Here is a 23,349-nt window from a genome sequence, read left to right as displayed (position 1 = left end):
CTGCTATGTATGCATACAATTCATTCAAGTCCTGAAGCTGCTGCAGGTCACTCATCTACAACATCATTAAGGAGAAAAAATCTAATGGGATGGGAGGGTTGGGAGCCAACCTGATCACACACATGGCCTAGAATGAATTTAATACACACCACACATCCTTATATACCATGCATCACGTGACACTACTAACATATTCACGTGGGAGCTTATTTTCTTGCTAATTCACTTTGTTCAAACACCAGAAAATACACTAGCAATACAGATGCCTAGGCTGTTGTCAGCTTACTTGCACACGTTTTGTAATAAAACCTTTTTCTTGAATTGCATGCGCTGCCTGCTTGAAACCACAACACATGTTTGTTGTTTTCATTACCCCACGGTGCAAATGGTAAGGAAATTAAGTAAACTTTATATACAATTTAGCTCAATGATTTGCCATTGTAGATTAGCTATGTCTAGGGGATTGCTTTAGCAGGGCGCAGTATGCTGATTACATTATACTCTCATGTTATATTTATGTAGTGTATCTACTGCGTAGCTTTGTCAATGAAGAATCGTGAGAGTGAACCATTATCAGTCATCCATAAAATTAATGTCCATATTTGGTTTAGAGCGTCATATTATATAGTTATACAACGGCCACGAGTGCTCTGCCTGATATAAACGCACGAGCCTGAGGGCCGTCAGGCCCGAAGGCAAGTGCGTTTATACAGGCAGAGCACGAGTGAACATAGGCGGCGGAAAGGGGGGGGCTAGGGGGCTAAAGCCCCCCTTCGGTCTGTTGAGGGGGGGCTTAGCCCCCCCTCAGAATGATATCAAAACGAAATTATCTTTCTTGAAGACCGTGATAAAGATCGAGATACTCTAATAGAGCAGTCACTCTAATAAAGTAGTCAGTGTGCAGTGAGCTATGTAAGGATTTTTATGTAGTTTATCAGCTAGAAATGGTAGCTGGTGAGGTGGAAAACTCTTGTCAGTTGGTTGTGACCTTTTTTTTTTTTTTTTTTTTTGGTCTCACCTTACCAAACTATAGAAATAAGTCTGGGTCAGCCCAGCGGAGCCCCCCCCTCATATCAACTACTTCCTCCGCCGCTGCGAGTGAACGTTGTATAACTGTTATGTACCACTCACCTAATAGGTGGGGAGAGTCTCACAAGACAGCTGTAACACTTATAAAGGCCAGGTTTCTAACATCGATTGTGGGTAACCAAGCTGGACGTTGCGATGACGTTCCCCCTGCAGCCACCTGAGATATTGAAAGCTAGTACGCTATGGGTTATATCACTAACCTGCATTCGCTGTTCGACTCTCATCATGTAGTGCTCAGCATGCCAGCGTGATCACTCAATCGCCATATACACTAAGCGCCAGACTAATCGTCATAGTGATTCTCTCGAGCGAAAAAAGCAGCTAAATAGACGGTTTAAGTAAACAAAACCTAACTACTAAACGATACGAGTCTAATTCTTACTATTCACACTGGCTAAACTCGAATCTGGTGGCATGACAAAACTGGTTCCCACAATCGAACGTAAAGGTTAGTATTATTTAGAATATATTTGTTTTATTGAGTCATTGTCGAAGTGGACTACAGTTTAATCTGGGCTAAGATGGCACCAGACTAGTAAGGTGTATAAGTACGTTTATATATATGTAGACTAGAGTTGTGGCCACCCGCGTTGGCTTTTTCGATCGCCATTGGCTGCTTGTAAACATTATACGTATTGGTGACGTTATGGCCCACAATTGACCTTTACATGTCGGGCTATAAAAGAATTCGAGTGATCTGTGAAGTGTCTTTCCACCTATTAGGTGAGGTGTCGTAGTGGTCTTCGCCACCGGCACTTGTGCTATGCTGCACAAAACCGCAGCCAGTGCAATATCTGTATATTGCACTGCGGTCGGTGCATTATAACTTATAATGCACTCGTTGTGGTCTACAAAACCGCAACCAGTGCGTTATAAGTTATAATGTACTTGCTGCGGTCTGCAGCAGTGCAATATACAAATTATGGCACTGGCGGTGACTTTGAACTGCCCACGCCTTTGAACTGCCCACGCAGAGTGGTACATCAATGATTGACGTCTGCATAGTTACCCAGCAATTGTTAACATTCCAGCACTAACTGTGGTGTCTAAGTAGAAATTGATCACATTAAAGTGTCCAATTTATAAACTCTGTACATAGCATCATTTGACATAATTATGCTGTGTAAACATGAGCATGTGGAAGTAGAGTGAGGCAGCATAGCCAAGTGGCTACAGCATTGGCCTGGTAATCGAAAGGCTCCACGTTCGGTGCTCAGTTATGCCAAGAGTACATAATAATAATTATACCTAAATATATATATATATATATATATTATGAACTCTTGGTTACACTAAATTGGTTTTGCTGTTATTTCCTTGAGCGAGAAACTTACAAACTTACTCACATTGCTCAAGTCCACCCAGCTATAAATGGGGACCTGCATGGTGACCTGGTGTCAACCTGGGGAGGCAGCCCACCCATGTAACATAAATTGGTACCTGGTATTAACCAGGGAAACAAATGCCAGTTTCTGAGCAGGTGAAGATCCACGTGTCCTAGCTAGCACCTGCATAGCATACGGGTGTCCTACTGCTGGTTCACTGGGTAGGCATGATCATGCTAGCATGGCAGCTGAAGACTTTGCATTTGTGTGTTTATGTGTGCGCGCATGTGTGTGTGTGTGTGTGCGTGCGTGCGTGCGTGCGTGCGTGCGTGCGTGCGTGCGTGCGTGCGTGCGTGCGTGCGTGCGTGCGTGCGTGCGTGCGTGCGTGCGTGCGTGCGTGCGTGTGTACATGTGTAGCTTATATACCAAGCAGTTACTTTTTGGTGTCATGACTGATTAAAGTCTATATCATTGGTATGTTCCTAAGAGACTTTGGAGGGATCTAGCAATATGTGTGTGGTGTATTGTATGTGTGCGTAATGTACTGTACATAAATTATGTGTGTGTGTGTGTGTGTGTGTGTGTGTAGTGTAGTGTGTGGTGCGTAGCTATATGTGACCGGATCTGCGAAAACCCGACATAATGGCGCATTTTTCAAATTCTTTATTATTGAATATCTATAATATACTTAGCCAAGTGTATGCTCTGGCCAAGTTTCAGCCTCATATGGCAACAACTTTTGTTACAGCCCTACAAAGTAGCAACAACAGAAAGATCGATTTGTACAGCAAGTATTGCATGGGAAAATAAATTACATGCGCTTACAAAAACGGCTGTAACTTACAAATACAATGCAATACAGAGTTACAACTTGCACCATTGTGTTCGCCATGAATAGGGGAGTCCATTACTGGGTAAGAGTTGTCTTCTGCTACCATTCTTCACTGCACACAGAGACGAAATCAGTGAAGAAAAATCGATCGCGTACGATCGTTTCGACGTGACGTAAACAAACGCCCATAACTTGCGTATCCTTTAGTCTACTGCAACGGAACAACGATTTTTGAACTCCGCTTGAGTAGGCGAATAAGATGATATCCAGGTTTTTATCATACGACCCTTCCTTCACAAAGAACAAAGCGTTTTAAAAAATTATGAATTCTTTTTTCGATTACGCAAATATTTTACCCATTGCAAATCAATGGCTTATAGACTGAAAATTTATAGGCTTGCGCCATTATGTCGGGTTTTCGCAGATCCGGTCACATATGGTATACAGTATTATAACAGTTATAGCAGCTGCAACACAATACAAAAACCATCCCACAATTATTATGGAATACAGGCAACAGATTGTACCGACATGCATGATGGGCCACTTTGAAAGTATTCACCACAAATTAATGGGTTAAGGAAATCTCGACATAGTGAAATGTTTTTCTAAGACGTCATCCGACTCACACATATATATCAGGAATGTTGAGCATTACACAGAATATTAACTTTCCTCCTTTCCTCATGCCTGTATGTACACATACACACATTGCACAAACACACTCATGCAAGCATACACACAAGCACACATACATCACACTAAGCATTCAAAAATTGAAACTTTAATCCAAGATAGTATGTATACACAGCGAGTATTGATTGAATGGTAATTTTGACCATGTGAAATGAACCACAATTGGCATGATCAAATAGTTGTACAGCAGATACAGATTAAGTGATAATTTATATGAAGTATTATCACATGTTCTATACCACTAGCTACTTCACATCATTGCACCCATGTGTGTATATAATATGTAATAGTGATAACTGAAATAATACACTATGGTGATAGTCAGAATATTTCACCATCATTTCATGTGCTGTATGGATTTACGTACAGTACATAGCCACAGTAGACCACGGAGCTCACAATCATGAATTAATACATACCCAATATTAGTCATTATAATGTGACCCAGTCTGTGAAAAGGGATCTTATAGCCTTTCCAAATTGTCAAGTTTGACTAATCATATGCATAACTCCTCATGTTTTCAACTTATCACCTTCAAGCCATAGTGCTATGTTAAGGGTATATATAAGGGGACCAAATTTCAGGGTGATACCACATTCACAAGTCAAGTTACAGGTAGCCAAGTACATGCAATTGAAAAGGCTATCTATAAGACGTATGAACAATTACATTACTTTACAAGCCATTTTTATCCAGCTTTAGAGCACTCATATTACCAACAGGGTATTGATGTGGCATCACATGCTAATTCCATTATCACATGAATGTCTTGTTAAGTTCCCTTTGATGATTTATTCAAAAAAAATCTTCTCTCCTGTAACACACACACACACACACACACGCACAACTGCATGACATGAGCATATGTGGTACTTGTCTAATTGTTTCTGTTGTAGTCCATGCTGTGTTGACTAGGTGTGTGAGCATTAGACTGATATACATTTTCTATGACACTATCTGCTTGATGTGGTATGCAGAGTTTTTATACCACAAGAAAATTGTATATAACTACATTGTGTATTACCAAAAGCATGACTTTTCTGGTGATGATTGCACTACTCAGGTTTTTGTGCATAACCTTCTCACAAGAATATGTGTTAATGTTATTAGACAGTGTTAATATGATATACAGTCTCCACAGCAAATAAATGATGATTACAATTATGCAGATCATACAGTTACAAAGATCATTATACTCACACATATTGATGCACAATTTAATTGTTCAAGTCATTGGTTAAAATAAGCAAATGTTGTATTATTGCACAAAATATACAGGGTTTGCTATCTATGGAATAGTGTCTACAAATGTAGGCCTCACAGGCCCAGAAATAGTTCCTTTAACCTCACTCAGTGTAGCTGTTAGTGATTTTACAATGTCACTATGCCCAGTTCCCAGTTTTGATTCACAAAGACAAAGAAGAAATTTCTCAAAAAAGCCATCACCTTGTCTAGGTAGTACAAAGCAGATAAGGTGCATAGCTTTATCAACGTCAGGGTTGCTTTGGTTTAGCATAATTTGAGTATCCCTGTATGTTAACATCTCTTTTGCCAGCAGGTGTGGCACAATAGCTGGAATATTTAACTTCTCCACTATGATTGGGGAGCACCTCTGAAGAGCAATCAATTCCATTTGATTCTTTGACAGAGTAGGAGGAAGACTACTGGCTTCTGAGTCTGAATGTGACCTGTAACACAAGTAAACTATTGTTACTACGTTGACAGTTTAAATACACCAACATTGTTTCTAGTACCATATGCACAAATAGTTATTATAATTATATGCTCGGTAAGTATGTATAAGGACACGAAATATATCCCTTCACCTGAACAGGACCTCACCACTGAAATACGTACTCTATCTGCAATTTGTTATACTGTAGGACACAAAATTTTGATGAAAGAAAAAATGATGAATTTGACGAATCAATTAAATTCCTATAATTTTACTTTATCAAACATCCATAAGTGTTCCTAAAAGTTTGTGTTTAATCTATGATTTCTTGATTTATATCAACATTAAAATTCTTCAATGCTGATGAAGTGGTGGATTCATCGAGCTTTCCTTTTGTCAAAATTTCCTCATAAACTCCAGTTAGTTTTGTATAAGGGGAGCGGAAAAATTAGAAATTTAACGGCCATATAGTGCAGTTTGAATAAAGTTACCAATTGTGAAATATGAACAAATTTTGTGTGCCTATACATGCTCTATCATTGCACATATTTACTATTCAATATTCTCTGGTAAAGTAACTCTGGATAATTACACACTAAAGTAACTTTGAGATGTACTGATAAAAGATTTGATGATAATTTACATTCGAAAACAACCTTCAGGCCTTGAATTGATTGTGACACTGCTACCTAGTGAACAGGGGTGGATACAGTGGGGGGGGGGGGGGGGAGTCAAAGGGGCTCTTGACCCCCCTCCAAAAATTTTTAGTATACCAAGATCGAGATACTCTAATAGAGCAGTCACTCTAACAAAGCAGTCACAGTATTAGAACAGTGTGTAGTGAGCTATTTAAGGATTTTTATGTACTTTATCAGCTATAAATGTGTGGTTGGTGAGGTGGGCAGCTATTGTCAGCTGGCTGTGACCTTTTGTTTTTTTTTTGGTCTCACCTTATCAAACCAGAGACAGTGTAGTGCCTTAGTTCATTTTTGACCCCCCCTTTCTATAAGTCTGGATCCGCCCCTGCTAGTGAATACAGTAATATGGACCATATCTATGCGTACTAAATCTTTGTTGGCTTTTCTATGATTATACTGACTTATCCATCAATTGCTGTTTTCAACTCTCACCAACAGTGCTCTAAACTAGCTATCATCAATTTAGAACATAGAAATAAAAGATTTATCTAATCCCATAAACTCATTAACTGTTATATGCAACCAAAACAGATTCTTATTTAAGTTGTAGTCTGTGGTACAGACCTGTTTGGTCTTTCTGGCATATGTGGTGGCGGTTCACATGACAGACCCTGCTCATTATGTTGTCTTCTGTGATGTTTACTACTGGATGAAGAAAACAATGTAGGTGTGTCTCGGTTTTCATATATGGGAGTTTTCTTCTTCATAGGTTTTGGTGGAAGGGGAGGAGCATCTGATGTATTCAATGATGAGGCATTCTCATAGTTATTGGTTGTAGAAGAATGTTTGAAGCAGTTCTGATACGAGTGAGTACATGATTTGGTTGACATACACTTTGAATGTTTCAATGCTGAAGGACATTTGTCATCTTCAGTACTGCTGCTGCTTTCTCTATGCTTCTTTTCATTGCACCTGAGAAGCTTGCAGGTTCCCTTGGGATAAAGTGGTTTGCTAGTGTTTGACAAAAAAGCATCATTGCGACAATCTGACAAGCTACTGTTTTCAGAATAGTAACCACTTGAATATTGTGAGTCTGCTGAGGCTTGGGATGACACTGACTTAATCCCGGCACGTTGGGAGTCAGAAACACCATGAAAGTTGTACTCATACAGTGGTGGCAGTGGTTGTATTCTCATGCTTGAAACAGCTGCTGATAGAAGGTCTTTGTGCCGGTCTTCATGAGATGGTGGGAATGAGTCAAACATTTTATTATTAAGATAGCTTTTGCTAGTTGGAGCATCACATGAAATCTGGGTTGTTGCTCTTGGTTGAGTGACACTTTCAGGACCATAGTACAGAAAACTGCAATAAAATAAAAATCCCCATATGGCATGGTGTTATTTGATACCATATAAAGTAACTTACTCTTGAAGGGATTTTCGCAGTATCATAGCCTGTGATATCGGATGATGCATCCACAACAATCCTGGACCTCCTGTACATCTCCTTCCCGCCTCTAAAAACACAAGTGACTTCAGACAACCAGATTGCCTTATTGCTCCTTGATCCCAAGACAGCAAGTGTTTCCCGGTATGAAAGTCATGCACATTGAATGTGGCATCACTGCCACGAATTGTGATAACACGTAGCCCAGCCAAGGTAGTGTTACTTTCTGCAACTCCTTCCACAAGTATGTGAACTACCCACATGAACTCTGTACAAAAAATATTTACTATATAAATTTAGTGACAAATGAATATCCTTAATATAGGGATGGGCAGTATTGAAATTTTACTATCACGATATATCATGGGAATATATCACGATATTACTAATTATCACGATATTCTTTTCATATTTTGACAGGTGCTCTACTAGCTATGAAACTACACCAAGTGGCATAACCTGCAGCAGCATGAATGGATGTATATAAAATAACATACGTATGGCATGTACCATTACTAAAAGACCGCTGACTGGCAATAGAGGCTCATACTCAGTTTTGCATCACCACATTTTATAATAATTTACTGCTACAATGTGTAGAAATATTCAAAAATCCAAATCATCAAGTTTCTTATCACAATCTACTATCATAATTACTTTATTAGAGTGTACTTGACTGCTCTATTATATGGGTGACTGCTCTATTAGAGTCTTGTTCTATTACTTGGATCTATAATCTGGATCTTCCCTGTATCCTTCTCTTTCCTGGAACTACAACAGCAGCAGTGTGATGTTCTACTACGTGTTACAATAGTTAATACAATATTATTGGAGAACACTGCGGTAATCATGATATCACGATAATATCGTTTTCAAGAATTTTAGACGATACTGATATCGTTTCATCAAAATATTGCGGTTTTACAATAGAACCAAGATTCCTACCTCAATTGTCACATTCATAGTTGCCTTATTTAACTGTGTTTATTGCCCAATACCCACACAATTGTGACTGGATTTGCGAAAAAGTACCTTTTCAACACATTTTACATACTAGCAAACAAAATGATGTAACAATTGACTTCTTACACTGATTAACTTGCTCTAAGTATCCAACTGCAGCCAAATACTGTAGCTACATTCATGGAAATTTCAGCCAATTATACGAAATGATCAAAACGTTATGAAGCTTCAAAGTTCAAAAAATGGGTCAAATTGTGTGTGTGAAAAAGGTACCTTTTTGCAAATCTGGTCACATATAGTGTATACAAGTCATGGGAGGGATAGTGGGATGCGATCATCCTCAAGCCACACTGTTCTCCCCCCACTGAACTGTACTAGGATATGTGGTGCCATAGGCAGATCTGAGGGGGGCCAATAGGGGATCCCCCCATCCGACCCTCTCTTGCCACCCATTAATTTGCAGGACTATATTGGCACCAGAAACAAGAATCATGCATTCACACTGTAGAAAGCCAATAGGCAAATAGAAGACCACTTATAAATGCATTTGACAGTTATAAACTAGACAAATGAGTTAATAAATTGAAATTTTGTGCTAAAGATCAAGATACTCTAATACAGCAGTCACTACTCTAATACTACCTAATGTTTAGTACACTTTACCATCAAACAGGTTTGTCTAACCAATTTATGTTTTCAAAGCATGCATTTGCTAGCTAAATATCTATGAAAAAATGCTCCCAGAAGATATCCTATAGAGTCTTAGAAAGTGTATGCCCTAGCTACACCAAACAAAAAGTTATGTAAATGAATAATTATAACTTGTTTACTAGAGTTCCAAGTTCTATTCTTCTCTTCTTAGTGGATTTTATCCTATAACACCTTGCGCCCCTCATTCTCTCCTAGCATTCAGTGGTATAGCTACCATTGAGGCAACCGAGGCAGCTGCCTTGGTAAAAATGCTCAACAACAGGCTGAGCAGGCCTGAGTTTTGGCATCCCGAATTTTCTACTCAAACGTTACTAGACAGCATTACTGTACCCCAGTAGCTGAAACGTGGTCCAGCACCATGTCACCATAGGCTCCAGCCCTGTTTAGTACTACAGATTTTGTGTGGCTTAAATTTGTAAAAGATCAAGATACTCTAATAGAGCAGTCATTGTAATATTTTCTAATAGAGCATTCAATACAGATTATTGCCGCTGTTCTCATTACACTGCTTGATCATTTACATCTATGTTAATTGTCTTTACATTACTTTTCAAAAGTTCTAACGAGTCAACTGCATGGCATTACATTGAGTTAATTGATCATGTATATTAATATGCATTAGCAGCTACAATAAAAAAAGCCATTTCAAAGCAATATTTCAAAAATTTCCTTGAGGGAGCATTCCCCCAAACTTCCTATCTTGACATGCTTAGCACATGCAGTTGAGCATTACATGAAAGAGATAATTATCTCTGACTTAAACAACACATCAGATCAATAAAAAAGTAGTGTGCATGACTATGACCTCCGTTGCAGTCCATGTATGGTTGGCCTGGCCCGGGCCGCTCAAAATATCTTTGCAGTAAGTTGTATTGAATGCAATTAAACTAGTCTAATAGTTGAAGCATGGTATACTGTAGCATTAACTATGCTGGAGCATTACTTATGACATGTAGAAAAATGCCCAGTCTTCTGAAACAGTTTCCTCCTTCCAACCAGATAGTCAACCTGCAAATGCTGTACCACCCATACTTCAAAATATTTGTGAATCAGTTTGAGTCAGAAGCAGACCCTCTCAATTTGGTCAATGTATAAACATTGCCTCAGTAAAAATTTTTTCCTGGCTACGCCACTGGCAGTGTCTCCTAGATCTGCCTATGCACGGTACAATAAAACTGTAAGGCAATGCCAACATACTAAGAACTAGTACTATCATCAAGAGTAAATACTGTAATGCTAAAAATAATGCAAGAGTAAATAAATCTCCCATTATTTACTCTTGCTATCATGCATGGTCTTGTGTGTTTACGCTGCTGACAAACTTATTAATAATAACAGAAGCCATGAACATCACAATTTTCTTAATAATACCATACCTGTTTCACTGCCCATACAAAAGTCTCAATAGTAGCAGTGGAATTTATCCTGTATTTCACTGGTAGCAGTGAAAAAGTTGTAATTGCAATTTCATTGGCTAGAATTTACGTTAACAATGTAGCGCCAATTAGTGTTGACGTGTGTTTAGTACATAGCGACAAGTTGCGTACATAGCAACGCTAATGTGCAGCATGCGTATATGCAGCGAGTATGGTATTAACTGGGAATAGCATGGGTATAGCAGTGAAATTTGGGATAAATACCACGAGTGTTGTATCGGAAATGGTAAATTTCACTCGGCTTCACCTCGTGAAATTTATCCCCATTTCCAATACAACACTCGTGGTATTTATCCCTAATTTCACTGCTACCCATGCTATTACTAGTACTAATTACATAGTGATTTAATTTGCCATACATTAGTCTCAATAGTAGGAGTGCAATTAATCCCAAATCGCATGGCCTTGTTTCTGTAATTGCACTGTAAAGTAGCCAATAAAATAGCAGAATAACAGAAACCTTTTAAGTACAACAAGAAAGTGATATGATGAATAGCCAATCAAAGAAGCTGACAATAGAAGCCTTTTAAGTGTAACATATGTAGACATTTTGAGTAGCCAATCAGAATCCCTGATGCACAAAGCCTTTTAAGTGCAACAACAAATGATGTAATACAAGGAAGGATGATGCAATCACCTGGTAGAAGTTAATGGCCACATAGAACTGGATAGATGTCAGCGGCGGAGGAAGTAGTTGATATGAGGGGGGGCTCCGCTGAGCTGACCCAGACTTATTTCTATAGTTTGGTAAGGTGAGACCAAAAAAAAAAAAAAAAAAAAAAGGTCACAACGAACTCACAACAGCTTTCCACCTCACCAGCTATCATTTCTAGCTGATAAACTACATAAAAATCCTTACATAGCTCGCTACACACTGATTACTTTATTAGAGTGACTGCTCTATTAGAGTATCTCGATCTTTATCACGGTTTTCAGCCCCACTCCAAGAAAGATAATTTCGGTGTGATATCATTCTGAGGGGGGGCTAAGCCCCCCCTCAGCAGACCTAGGGGGGGCTTTAGCCCCCTAGTCCCCCCCTTTCCGCCGCCTATGATAGATGTGTACTACAAACCACGAAGGGTGGTCACTATGTGATTAATAGGCAATCACGCATTTTCGTGTAATTATGGAATAATTGTACTCGTAACAGCCAAAATTGCACTCGGCTTTGCCTCGTGCAATTTTGATTGTTACTCATACAATTATTCCCTAATTACACTCAAATGTGTGTGATTACCTACAGCGGTGGAGGAAGTAGTTGATATGAGGGGGGGCTTCGCTGAGCTGACCCAGACTTCTTTCTATAGTTTGGTAAGGTGAGACCAAAAAAAAAAAAAAAAAAAAAAAAAAGGTCACAACCAGCTCACAAGAGCTTTCCACCTCACCAGCTACCATTTCTAGCTGATAAACTACATAAAAATCCTTACATAGCTCGCTACACACTGACTACTTTATTAGTGTGACTGCTCTATTAGAGTATCTCGATCTTTATCACGGTTTTCAGCCCCACTCCAAGAAAGATAATTTCGGTGTGATATCATTCTGAGGGGGGGCTAAGCCCCCCCTCAGCAGACCTAGGGGGGGCTTTAGCCCCCTAGCCCCCCCCCTTTCCGCCGCCTATGATTACCTATACTAATTGCAGCTTTTAATTATGTTTATGTACATGTATATATTATACATGCACTGTGTTCACAACTTACTGGCATCAAATTTTTTAGGGTCAGTATACTGATTCATTTCCTGTTCTGAGATCAAATTCTCTTGTGGCACATCTGGAATCGGGTAACATGGAATGGTACAGAGAAAGCCACAATATTTGAACCAAACAGTGAAATCTGAGAAAGAAGATTCTGCATAGAATGAAAACTGATCTCTATCCTGGCTGACCAGCTCTACATCAATAATTCTCCTATCTCGATCCTTTGTGTAGTTGATACGCTTCACATCTGTAAATAGAATCTCCTGTATCACAGATTTTCCATCAAGTGTGGATCCTTTGTCTTTGTAGACCATTAACTTTGCTGGTTCAGCTTCACTGATACCACAAAAAGCTTGTAGGTACTTTTTTCTCCATTCCTGTGAATGTGATGAATATTAGTAAAGGTCATTAGTTTTGAAACATCCAAACAGTAATGTGGTAAGCTGCCATGTTACCAAGTATACTAGTGCATTACAATATGTTTTGTGTTCTCCAATTGACAAGTTCAGATACAAACTGCAATTCATTCATACAGTATTATTATATTACTGCATCCCTTTTTTTGCTTGCACATCACTGTGTACATACGGTTGTATATTAGCACACCAATGTAGATTAATAGAATTACTGTGAGCACATTATGTCAAACACACACCTAAGCAGGTGATCTTATACATACATATGCACATGCAACTCACATGTTGACAAGACTTCACTTGTACTGGTCCTTCAAATAATGGTTGACGGGGGCTACAATAAGTGCAGCTTGACATTTATTGGTTTGGTTGTAGTTGACAGTAGTGATTATGTGTCTTTAATGTGCTATGTACCAGCCTGCTGTGTACAACATAAAAGACAGTAAGCAGATAGCTACTACATATTGTATCATATGGAAATTTTCATTTTCTGTGCACACTAGATGGTTTGCAAACGTGCTATGATTGTGTTGGTAAACAGTTTCCTGGTAGGAAAAACCTAGTGCTATGCAGCTATCAACATAATAGAGCAGTTGCATATCCTTAACATAATAGGTTGCTATACCAGGCTAGAGTTGTACATGGTAATGATGGTATATCAGCTGAATTTAGTAAGGAATCTAGATTTCAGTTACAAAAATATAATATCAGGCAGATTCGTATTGCATCCCGGTATAGAGAAGTATACATATGTAAGGTTTGTAGCCTGGAAAAAAAACCAAAGCTGAACTGGCAGTGTTTAGAGATCAATTGGGCTCTATCCAAGGCTCACAACTGGCTAAAAATTGGTAGCACAGGCAGCTAAAGTAGACTGACTCTGGAGTGAAATTAAAAAGTGTATTCAACTTTCACTGTTAAAATTAGTCAGAGTTAGGTATAGCTAGCTTAGTCTCGCGTGGCCAGACCCTACTCTCCACACAGCGCTTATTGATTAGAGATTATAAGTGCCTGCTACGAGAGAATGGGGCATTTGGAGTAGCTAGGGTCTGGCCATGCAGACTAGGTATAGCTAGTCTAGCTACATTTCCAAGCAACTAGTATTAGTGATCTCAGCAATTATAGCAGCTCTGGCTCACCTTGCGATGGCTGGATGTGGCTGTACAGCACTGTGGTGTTGAACATAAGCAGTGGAAAGGGGGGGTGAGGGGGCTTAGCCCCCCTCGGAATGATATTTCACCTTCCTGGAGTGGGGCTGAAAACCATGCAAAAGATCGATATACTCTAATAGAACGCTCAAAGAGAGAAAAATCATCAATAGTGATGAATAACAAAGTTATGTTACAAGCTAACTAGCGAGTGAGTCCTTGGACACACACAACCATGGATAAGGCAATAAAATGCCACACAAGTGGGTGTGGCAAGGGAAAACATAAAAACTTAAGTAAAAACAACTAAAGTGGTCAGCGTTCAAGATTCCCCTGATCATTCTGGGCAATCTCTTGTCAAAAGTATTCTTCTTGAAGAAGAGATTGAAGCAGCAGCAGCCAAGTCAAAATGTGTCTGCAGAAAGATTCAGCAATTTTTGATCTCACTTCGAATAAAGTTAACACAGTTCTGAAATGATGATGGCAAATAGTACCCTAATAGAGTAGTCAAAAGTGCTTCATAAAGATGTGTTCCTAAAAGTAATCTGAAAAACGAAAAAAATTTTTTTGCCTACAGTGGGATCAAACCACTGACCTCTTACTTGAGAGAGTTGGTGTACCAAGTGTTTCCAGGTGTCTAAAAGGCTATTTTGAACTGCTTATAAATACTGTATGTTTATTAACCCTGTAGTCAACATTTTCCAAGAGTTTATAATATGCAAATACCCAGTTTTAAATACTTTTGACTAAAAAGTTGTGATAGTGCTTCAAATTGCGCATTCTGGTGAACTTTGAGACATGCAAAACCTAAAATTGGCTGCAGCTTCTGGGGGCTGTGCCCCTCAGCAGCCACAGATTCTATACTCTGGTTAGCCCTCTCTCACATAAACTACTTCCTCTGCCACCGGTGTTGAATATAAAGACCTTGCTATAAATTTACTTTCGTATTAGCTGGTTGTGAGCCCTAGATAGCCCGTAGCTGGACCCGCTAGATAGCAGCTACGTGTCCAGCCTCAGTTCTCTTTCCATGAATTAACTACTCTGTCTGAATCCTGATATCTTTTCTACATATCATGTTCTGACATCTAAAATTCCTTGTGTAGCTATTAGAGCTGGGCGATATACTGGTATTGTTAGTAATCTGTGATATTTAAGTCATACCAGTTTTGATACTGCCTGTTTTTTTTTAATACCACCATACTGTCTGGGCACTATGGCCTCCCTGTGGGCTTGTTTCATCCCACATTTAGAAGGTAACCAGACATGTGACAATGTTTGTAGGCAGGTGCTGATGTAGTCAGTTAACCAAACTATGTAAACAAGTTTGTTTGCGGTAATTTGTACCTGAGGTTTGCTGAGCTACCATGGGTATTTGGTGCTTTTGTTGAGGTAAATGGCAGTTACTTTAATACTATTGGCTTTTACATTAATACCGTGATACTTTTTATGGAAGGTATACTGTTTGCTATTTTCAATACCGCCCAGCACTAGTAGCTATTTAACACTACAGTAAAGTGTGTATTTGTACATAATATGTGATGTGCTGTAAATGTGTTGAGCATGCACTCCTGTAATGTATGTGCATGTGTAGGAGATGATAGTTGACATTTGCCTCATTAGTTAGCAAATGTGACCTACCATCACCTACACATCACATACCCTACTGAAGTACATTCTTCAACAGACTTCCTTGAGCTTTCAACAGCTTACCAGCTAGTAATTGACTTAGCTAACTCAACCTTTTGTTACCATTAAACTTCAACTAACTAAAATCCTATGGCAACATTTTATGAGAAACTTTGATCCAGACAACCAACATGGTTTCCATTTTATATGTCCTTGAAGCATCTGCTCCAAACATCCCAAGCCACCCAACTTTGATACACTTAGCAGCTAGCTAATTGTAATTATATAAGTAACAATAAGTACTTACTTTTAATGTTAAGTTAATGTGTTAAGGGGTCTGGTACTTACTAGATTACCTTTAGTGCAATTGTACACTAACTCACTTTTATTGTTGTATAACCATGTAGGGATGCCACGATAGTCGTGACATACGACATGTCGTGACATAAAGCTTCATGATATGATATGACATAGGCTTCTTTATGTCGTGACATAAATATCTCCTAATAATGCACACTTTTCCATTCATTTTGATCAAATTTGATACAATAAATATGAGAAAAATTGACAAATAAGTATGAGCAATGTTGGTTGTCAATGTCATAATTAATATTACTGATGTTTAAGTTGATATTTTTGCATGTTTAAATCAAAATAACTATACAGTTTCATAAATAACAGTTTCAGTTGCGAAACATTAATTATGTCGTGACATATGACATGTCGTGACATAAACCTCTATGACATGTGACATAAAAATTTCTATGTCGTGGCATCCCTATAACCATGTACACCTGTAACATTGCCTATAATTGAATTGATTGATAAAAAACATGGCGACTACATAACGTTACCAAGGAGATGCAACTCCCTCTATTGCACAACACGTTCGCAATACTGACAGGCTATATACGCATACATACATTTTATTTTCAACTCACTTGATATCCACTTTTTCTGTGAGGTTTCTTTGCGGTTCAGTACAACTGCCAGCTGATTGTGACGCAGCAGCCTAGTAGCTAGTAGCTATTTGCGCATTAAGAGCCTATCAGAGTCACCGTCTCGCCGCGTATAAACTAGCTGCAGTGCGTAGTACTTAGCTGTGACAGTACCAACGGATTGATTCGTTGAGCTCTAAGTGTAAGACCACATACAGCAGGTACAGCGAGTATTATACCCTACTTGAAGAGGAGGAGGCGACGCCGGGGATTTCGGCGGAAATACGTATAACTGTCATGATGTATAGCTACAGTGGCCTAGCCGTCAATTCACTTTAGTCACGTGATCACCGTATTAGTCAACGTGTATAATGTAGTGGAGTTTAAATCGCAGGTTATATACATCTGTATACATATACCCTCTGATGCCAGATGTTTTATGCAGGAGCCTGAATACAACTATTTAGCTACTTTCTCGTAAGTGCCTTGGGATATGGATACGATGGTAGCTAATTTGATTGGCTTCTAATTCAGTTGAAAAAAAGAAGCCTTATTGTGGTAAAAGAAGGTCCAAAGCCTGGTCTGTTTCACAATTACGTAGCCACAGTTGCAATAATAAGTCTCGGATGTGTCTAGATTGAATTGGTTGTGCAATAGCCGGTAGAGCATTATCATAATTATCTCCATGTAGTCTACGGTATTTAAGTCATATGGTAAAGTAGTGGGGCAATCATTGTATATGCAGTTTTGAAGATCATGGATCAATTTTGTGGCCCTCTGTACCTTCTCCTGATCTAGAGTGTATACACTGATTTCGGTCATCAGATGATAAATAGGACAAACTGGTGTAACATTTGCAGTAAGCCAATCACCAGGAACAGTTCCAGTTGACATAGATTGGGTAAAGATGACTTGGAGTATTGGTGCGATTTCTGCAGAACACTGTTTAAGTACCATTGATAGAATTTCATCTGGGCCAGGTGATTTATTTGTGGCTAGTTCGCAAAGTAATTTAAAAATTCCTTCAGTAGAAAATTATATTTCAGGCATAGATGGATATAAAGATTCTGCAGTTGGGATGTCAGTGAGATTTTCATTTGTAAATACTGAGTGAAACTGGTTGTTTAAAAGTTTGGCCTTGTCGAAACTATCAGTTACTTGTTTACCACCAGAAGATAGTGTTGATACCCCTACGTGATCTTTCCTTAAGCTCTTGATATATTTCCAAAACTTTTAAGAGGTATTGTTGGAGTCATTCTCAAATAGCTGGCACTGATAGTTACTGTGGGCTGTTCTGATTTCCTTAGTTATCTCATTCTTGATTTTATGATAAGATGCCCAGGCACTGGGAGTTTGTGATCTTTTAGCAATATTGTAAAGTTGTTTGCATTCTTTAATTTTGTACTTGATTTGACGATTTAACCATGGAATGTGATTAGATGATTGTACTTGTTTTTGAGGAATAAATTCATCCGTAAGTTGCTTAATGGTATTCTTGAATTCTGTCCAGTTTGTTTCAACAGATTTAGCATATGGCTCTGAGGATAAGAAATTCTGTTGAAAAATTGATATATACACGCTCTCTTATTCTGTCAAAATCTCCTCTGTGATACAAATAGACACTGTGACTGGAGTTTTGGTACCAGAGGGGTTTCATATCAAAACAAAAAAATACAGCTTCATGATCAGATATCCCTGGTATGACAGAAACAGATGTAACTCTAGCTGGATTAGTACAAAAGATCAGATCCAGAGTGTGATTATTATCATGAGTATTTTCATGTACTAATTGTTCCAAGTGAAAATCATTGACTGTATCTAATAAGGTATTATTAACTTGTAGGCCATAAGCTGGGCTGGGATTAACCCGACCACATCCATTGTCCCATGATATATGAGGTAGATTAAAATCTCCTCCTAAGATTATAACAGGATAATTAGCTTCTTTTTCAGCTATTACCTTTAAAGATTCATTTAATGATAATAAAGGCTCCATTTCACAGTTTGGTGGTCTATAAAAGAACATATGAAAACAGTCTGTGATTCCTGTGTTAGTAGTTTCACCCAAATAAATTCGACATCACTGTTAATTGATAAGTTCTCAACCATGGCAGTGAGATGGTTCTTTAAACCAATGAATACTCCTCCTCCACCTAAGGTTCTGTCCCTTCTGAATATGTTGTAGGATGATGGTAATATTTCAGAGGAGGTGAAGGTTTCATCTAGATGAGATTCACATACTATAACGATGTTGGCTTTGTGTTCATTTAAAAGGACCAAAAGGTTAGCTCTTTTTGATGCACTTCTGATACTATGGCAGTTAAGACTAATAATTTTGAGATTGTGTGAAGAATCAGGGTTATTGTGTAAGGAAGTTAAATTTGAGTTATTCTGGGTATAAAAGTTAGTAGTTCATAGTAGTCAATTGGAGCTAGGAGATTGGAATACCAACTGAGATCCTTCTACTTTGCAATGGGCCTGGTTATCAACAAAAATGCTAAAGTTCCGCAATGTCATTCGCTTACGTTCAACACCCTTTTGGATTAGAGACCACCGCTCCTTCAATAATAGCAGTGACTCCTTTGCTCGTTCATCAGCAGACAGATCGGATTTCAAAAAGATTCCTGACTTGAGCTTTGATTTGTTCCTAAGTACATTGCTGGCATCAATAGAGCGGAGAAATTTAACTAGTAATGGTCTTGGCTTAGTTCTGTTGTCTCTAAATTTTCCAAGACGATAGATGTCTTTGACAGCTGAGGATTTGATTTCATCATCATAGTCTGATAAGGACTTGAGTACATGTTCTACATCGTGCTTTTGGCGAGATTGCCTATCAGTATTTGGAGGTGACTCAGGAATGCCATACACAACTACGTTAAACTTTTTATCTGGAAGACTGGTTACTGGAGGTAACCTAGTTGTAGGTAATGGTACTGGAGAGGTAGACTGAGGAGCATTGGCTTTTTCATTCTTTAATTTGTCTTCTATTTCTTGTATTCTTTTATCTAACAAGTCTTGCTTTTCTTGGACATCTTTGAAAATGTTTAGGGCCATTATTCCCAAGCATGAGGCCTATTATTCTTACCTAACATCCTACGTCAGCTGGCCTGCATGCACTACTGCATAATGGCATGCATTAGAGCTATGCATAGTTTGGGGATAAATGAGGCAGCCCAGGACATTGCTAGATGCTAGGTGCTGCATTTGCCCTAGTGACCTGAAGTTAGCTGCTGTATTTCTATTGCTATAGTATAGCCAGTACTTAATCACATCAAGCAGCCTGACTGTGCCATGCTCTGGGTGCCCAAAATGCGAAATAATGTATTTATACCAGGTGTGCTAGCACGTATGATTGCATTGGTTGAGTGAAGGTTGATGCCAATGATTAGCCAAGGGAGGGTGGGTGGGTGACAATTCTTGGTATGTTTGTGGCAGCTTTAATCTGAATTCAGTATGAGCAATTCCAAATAGCTAGTGCTTCTTTTGCTACAAGTAGAGATTGCATAATCACTGTCTACACGTGCAATGCTGTTGAATATTTATAATTGTGGGTTCCAGTTCTATTAATTGGGAATTCAATACCAACTATACCCTGAATGCTTCCTTGTCTGTTAACCTTATCTACAGTGGTATGTAAATTGTGTATAATTATTGCTGTATATGTGCATTTATTTATATACAGTATGTGATACCAGGCTATTACCAGCTTAAATTTTTAGGACGTTTTAACTGTCATTGAAGAAACACATCAACCAAAAGGGCTAAACATACATGCATATACTGTGAATCAGAACCTTTAATCTGAACCGCTTGAGTGTCCTCCAGGATATCTCCAACAAAGTTGGCCGATTATTCTTGTAATATTCCCAACAGCTTCCGATTATTCTAGAATTATCCTAGAAAAATTAATCACCCATTATTCCTCTAATTATGCCAGCATAATAGGCCCAGGCCTAATAGCTACCCCTTTTTAAATTATTAAGGAATGTGAGCTGTACAGCTATTATATTGGCTCTATTATCATCATGAATCCCATCAAATTGTTTTGATTTCCAAAATTAGTGACCACATGGGCCTGCAAATATAGGGTACGTGAACACAAACCACACCATCACACACAAAGGTCAGTACTGGAATAGAATATTAATAATTTTTACATTCTACAACCTACATAAACTGTACACCAATGCGTTGTGCTAATCAGCAGCAGAGCACTCTTGCCTCTAAGAATTTTCTGCCAGATTTGGTTTTGTATGAAACCTTTTTAGTATAATCATACTACATTTGTGTACTAAATTTGAAGAGATTTTGTTACATAGAGAATATAATGCTTAATTGAAGCTTAATACTGTAATTTGTTTTTTTTTTCGTTGTAAAATAATTTTCTTTTGCAAAACTATGAAAAGTAATTTTTATGTAAGATCGAAATTAGAGCAGTCATTCACCTAAATCATGCAAAAATATTTTTACATTTTTTTGCATGAAAATAAAGTGAATTACGGTATATACTTTGGTTGCATCACAACTAATGTATGAATATTATTAGATAGTAATATTATACATTGTGAGAAAATTGGTAGTATAATATTGGAAGGTATTGCTTACTTTTAAGACTTACTGTACTGATGTTGTGTTACATCAGACTGCATGTTTTTAGAGTTTATCAAAATTAGAAAGTTTTCACACTGTCGATAATAATTATACAACTTTAATACAGTTCTGTGAACCTAAAAATTTCAATTAACTCAAACTGTACTACTGAAAATAAGCACACATTTACTGTGTATTTAGCTGAGCACCAAGAGAGAGTAACTGATATGCATCAATACAGCTTTGTGATACTACATTATGTAACGTATAACAATAATATTTTACAATACCTAGTCAGGTCACACATTTGCAGTGTCAGCTAGACATAAAAGGAAGTAATAAATGACCTTGTCCTGACAGTGGCGTATCTGGACTTTCTTCATTGGTAGGACACAGCTAGGGCCTCAGCTAAGGCTGCTGAAGGCAGGGGCATGCCTGCAGAAAAAATATTTTGAATTTCAACAGCTGAAAAATGCACCTGAGGCCATTTCAGCTGCAAAAAAAAAAACAAGCTTTTAGATTTTTACAAAGTAGTTTATTTGTATATTTAGCCCGCTAACCTGTTCAGATTGTATAGTAACACTATAGCTAACAACATTAGAACAAGACAACACTACATTATTATTAACTATCAAGTTATGATGAACAAGGTGTATACAAAATAAAAGCAAGTGGATCCTTGGACAACATGCGACCGCACAACTGACCGGTAATTGGGTCAGCACGCGGGCATGGCAAGGAAAAGAAAGACTATTTACACACATACACATACAGAAAAATTAATTACACACACAAAAATTACTAAAACAGATTTAGTAAATTTAAAAGCAGTCCGGGTTGACAGTCCATTCCTTTGAGCTTCGACCAAAGAATATCTGCCTTATACATGATGAAACGCTACAAGGATCTAGATATGGTGATTATAACCTACAAGAACACTAGGAGGACACGTCCTTATCAATATCACCAACAGGTGATTTAATCACGTGCTCATTTGGTGGGCGTTAATTAGAATCATCATTTCATGACAGCTTTTTGGTGAGTAATTTAGTATAGAATAAGTTTCACTAGTTAGAATTTAGATAGTGTAATTCCCCATGAAAAGCTGGTGATTGTGGGTTTCGTAGTCTTCAGTTTGGTAGGGCACTAGCCAAATTTAGCAGGGCCTAGGCCCTACAAAGCCCTGCTGTAGATACACCACTGCTTGTCCATGTAAAGGTGCATGCAAAACAACTTCCTTGTTCTTAATATTTCTTTGTAATAAGGGTTAATCCATGGGGAATTGCCTGCAGGGGTAGTTCTGTTTTTGTTTTTTTTGTCACTAGGCAACAAAGTAACACTTTGTTGAATGACACTGCATTGAAGAGGGTGGCATTATCAAGAGTGAATGTGGCATACTACAATATGCAGCAGTCCTTAGGTCAAATAAATTTATTCACACAAAGTGATGAAATGAAAGTGGCAAAGTGTGATATCTACAGTAACACAAGTTGAATAACCAATTTTATGACCAGCACAATGAACTGTATAATACATCACTCACTATAATTATACATGTTGGCTCTAAAATTAGTACACTTGGGCATGCCTGCGGCCGGCTGTGTACATGTTAATTTTCAAAACACTATACATTAGGTGAGTGTGTAGTGTATGTGTATGACTGTATGGGCACATGTGTAGCTTATATACCAAGCAGTTACTTTTGGTGTACTGAGTAAAGTTTATCGTTGGTGTGTTCCTAAGAGACTTAGGAGAAATCTAGCAATATTATGTGTGTAGTGTATTGCATGTGTGCGTAATGTACTGTCCACAAAATATGTACATAGTGTGAGTGTAGTGTGTGTGCGTGAATATCTAGTATACAGTATATATAACAGTTATGACGTACATCATCACAATTACTAGTGAACAGATTGTACTGACATGCATGATGGGCCACTTTGAAAGTATTCATCACAAATTGATGGTTTAAGGAAATCTCCCGAATGATAATGTAGGGAAATGTTTTTCTAAGAAATCATCAGACTCACACAGATTAGGAATGTTGAGCATAACACAGAATATTACACCTTCCTCCTTTCCTGATGCCCGTATTCACACAGGTGCGCATGTCACACACACAC

The 23,349-nt window shown here is 38.3% G+C and overlaps 1 protein-coding gene across 2 annotated transcripts; it reads right to left on the bottom strand.

The window, feature by feature from the left end:
* Nucleotides 1–5,042: 5,042 nt before the first annotated feature.
* LOC136240111 (uncharacterized) lies at nt 5,043–16,900 on the bottom strand. 2 transcript variants are annotated; one of them, XM_066030963.1, is made up of 6 exons: nt 16,640–16,900; nt 13,210–13,348; nt 12,513–12,888; nt 7,682–7,970; nt 6,881–7,618; nt 5,043–5,631 (listed from the first exon to the last, which is right to left on the bottom strand). In XM_066030963.1, exons 2-6 carry the CDS (start codon nt 13,282–13,284, stop codon nt 5,232–5,234), a joined length of 1,878 nt encoding a protein of 625 aa, XP_065887035.1. In that variant the 5' UTR covers nt 13,285–13,348; nt 16,640–16,900; the 3' UTR covers nt 5,043–5,231. The 2 variants fall into 2 exon arrangements, with proteins under 2 accessions (XP_065887035.1, XP_065887038.1); XM_066030966.1 differs by having other exon boundaries at nt 13,210–13,345.
* Between the last annotated feature and the right edge of the window lie 6,449 nt (nt 16,901–23,349).

The sequence above is a fragment of the Dysidea avara genome, chromosome 1 (assembly GCF_963678975.1).
Source record: "Dysidea avara chromosome 1, odDysAvar1.4, whole genome shotgun sequence".
Classification (NCBI taxonomy): Eukaryota; Metazoa; Porifera; class Demospongiae; order Dictyoceratida; family Dysideidae; genus Dysidea; species Dysidea avara.
This window is presented reverse-complemented; position numbering and strand designations above follow the sequence as displayed.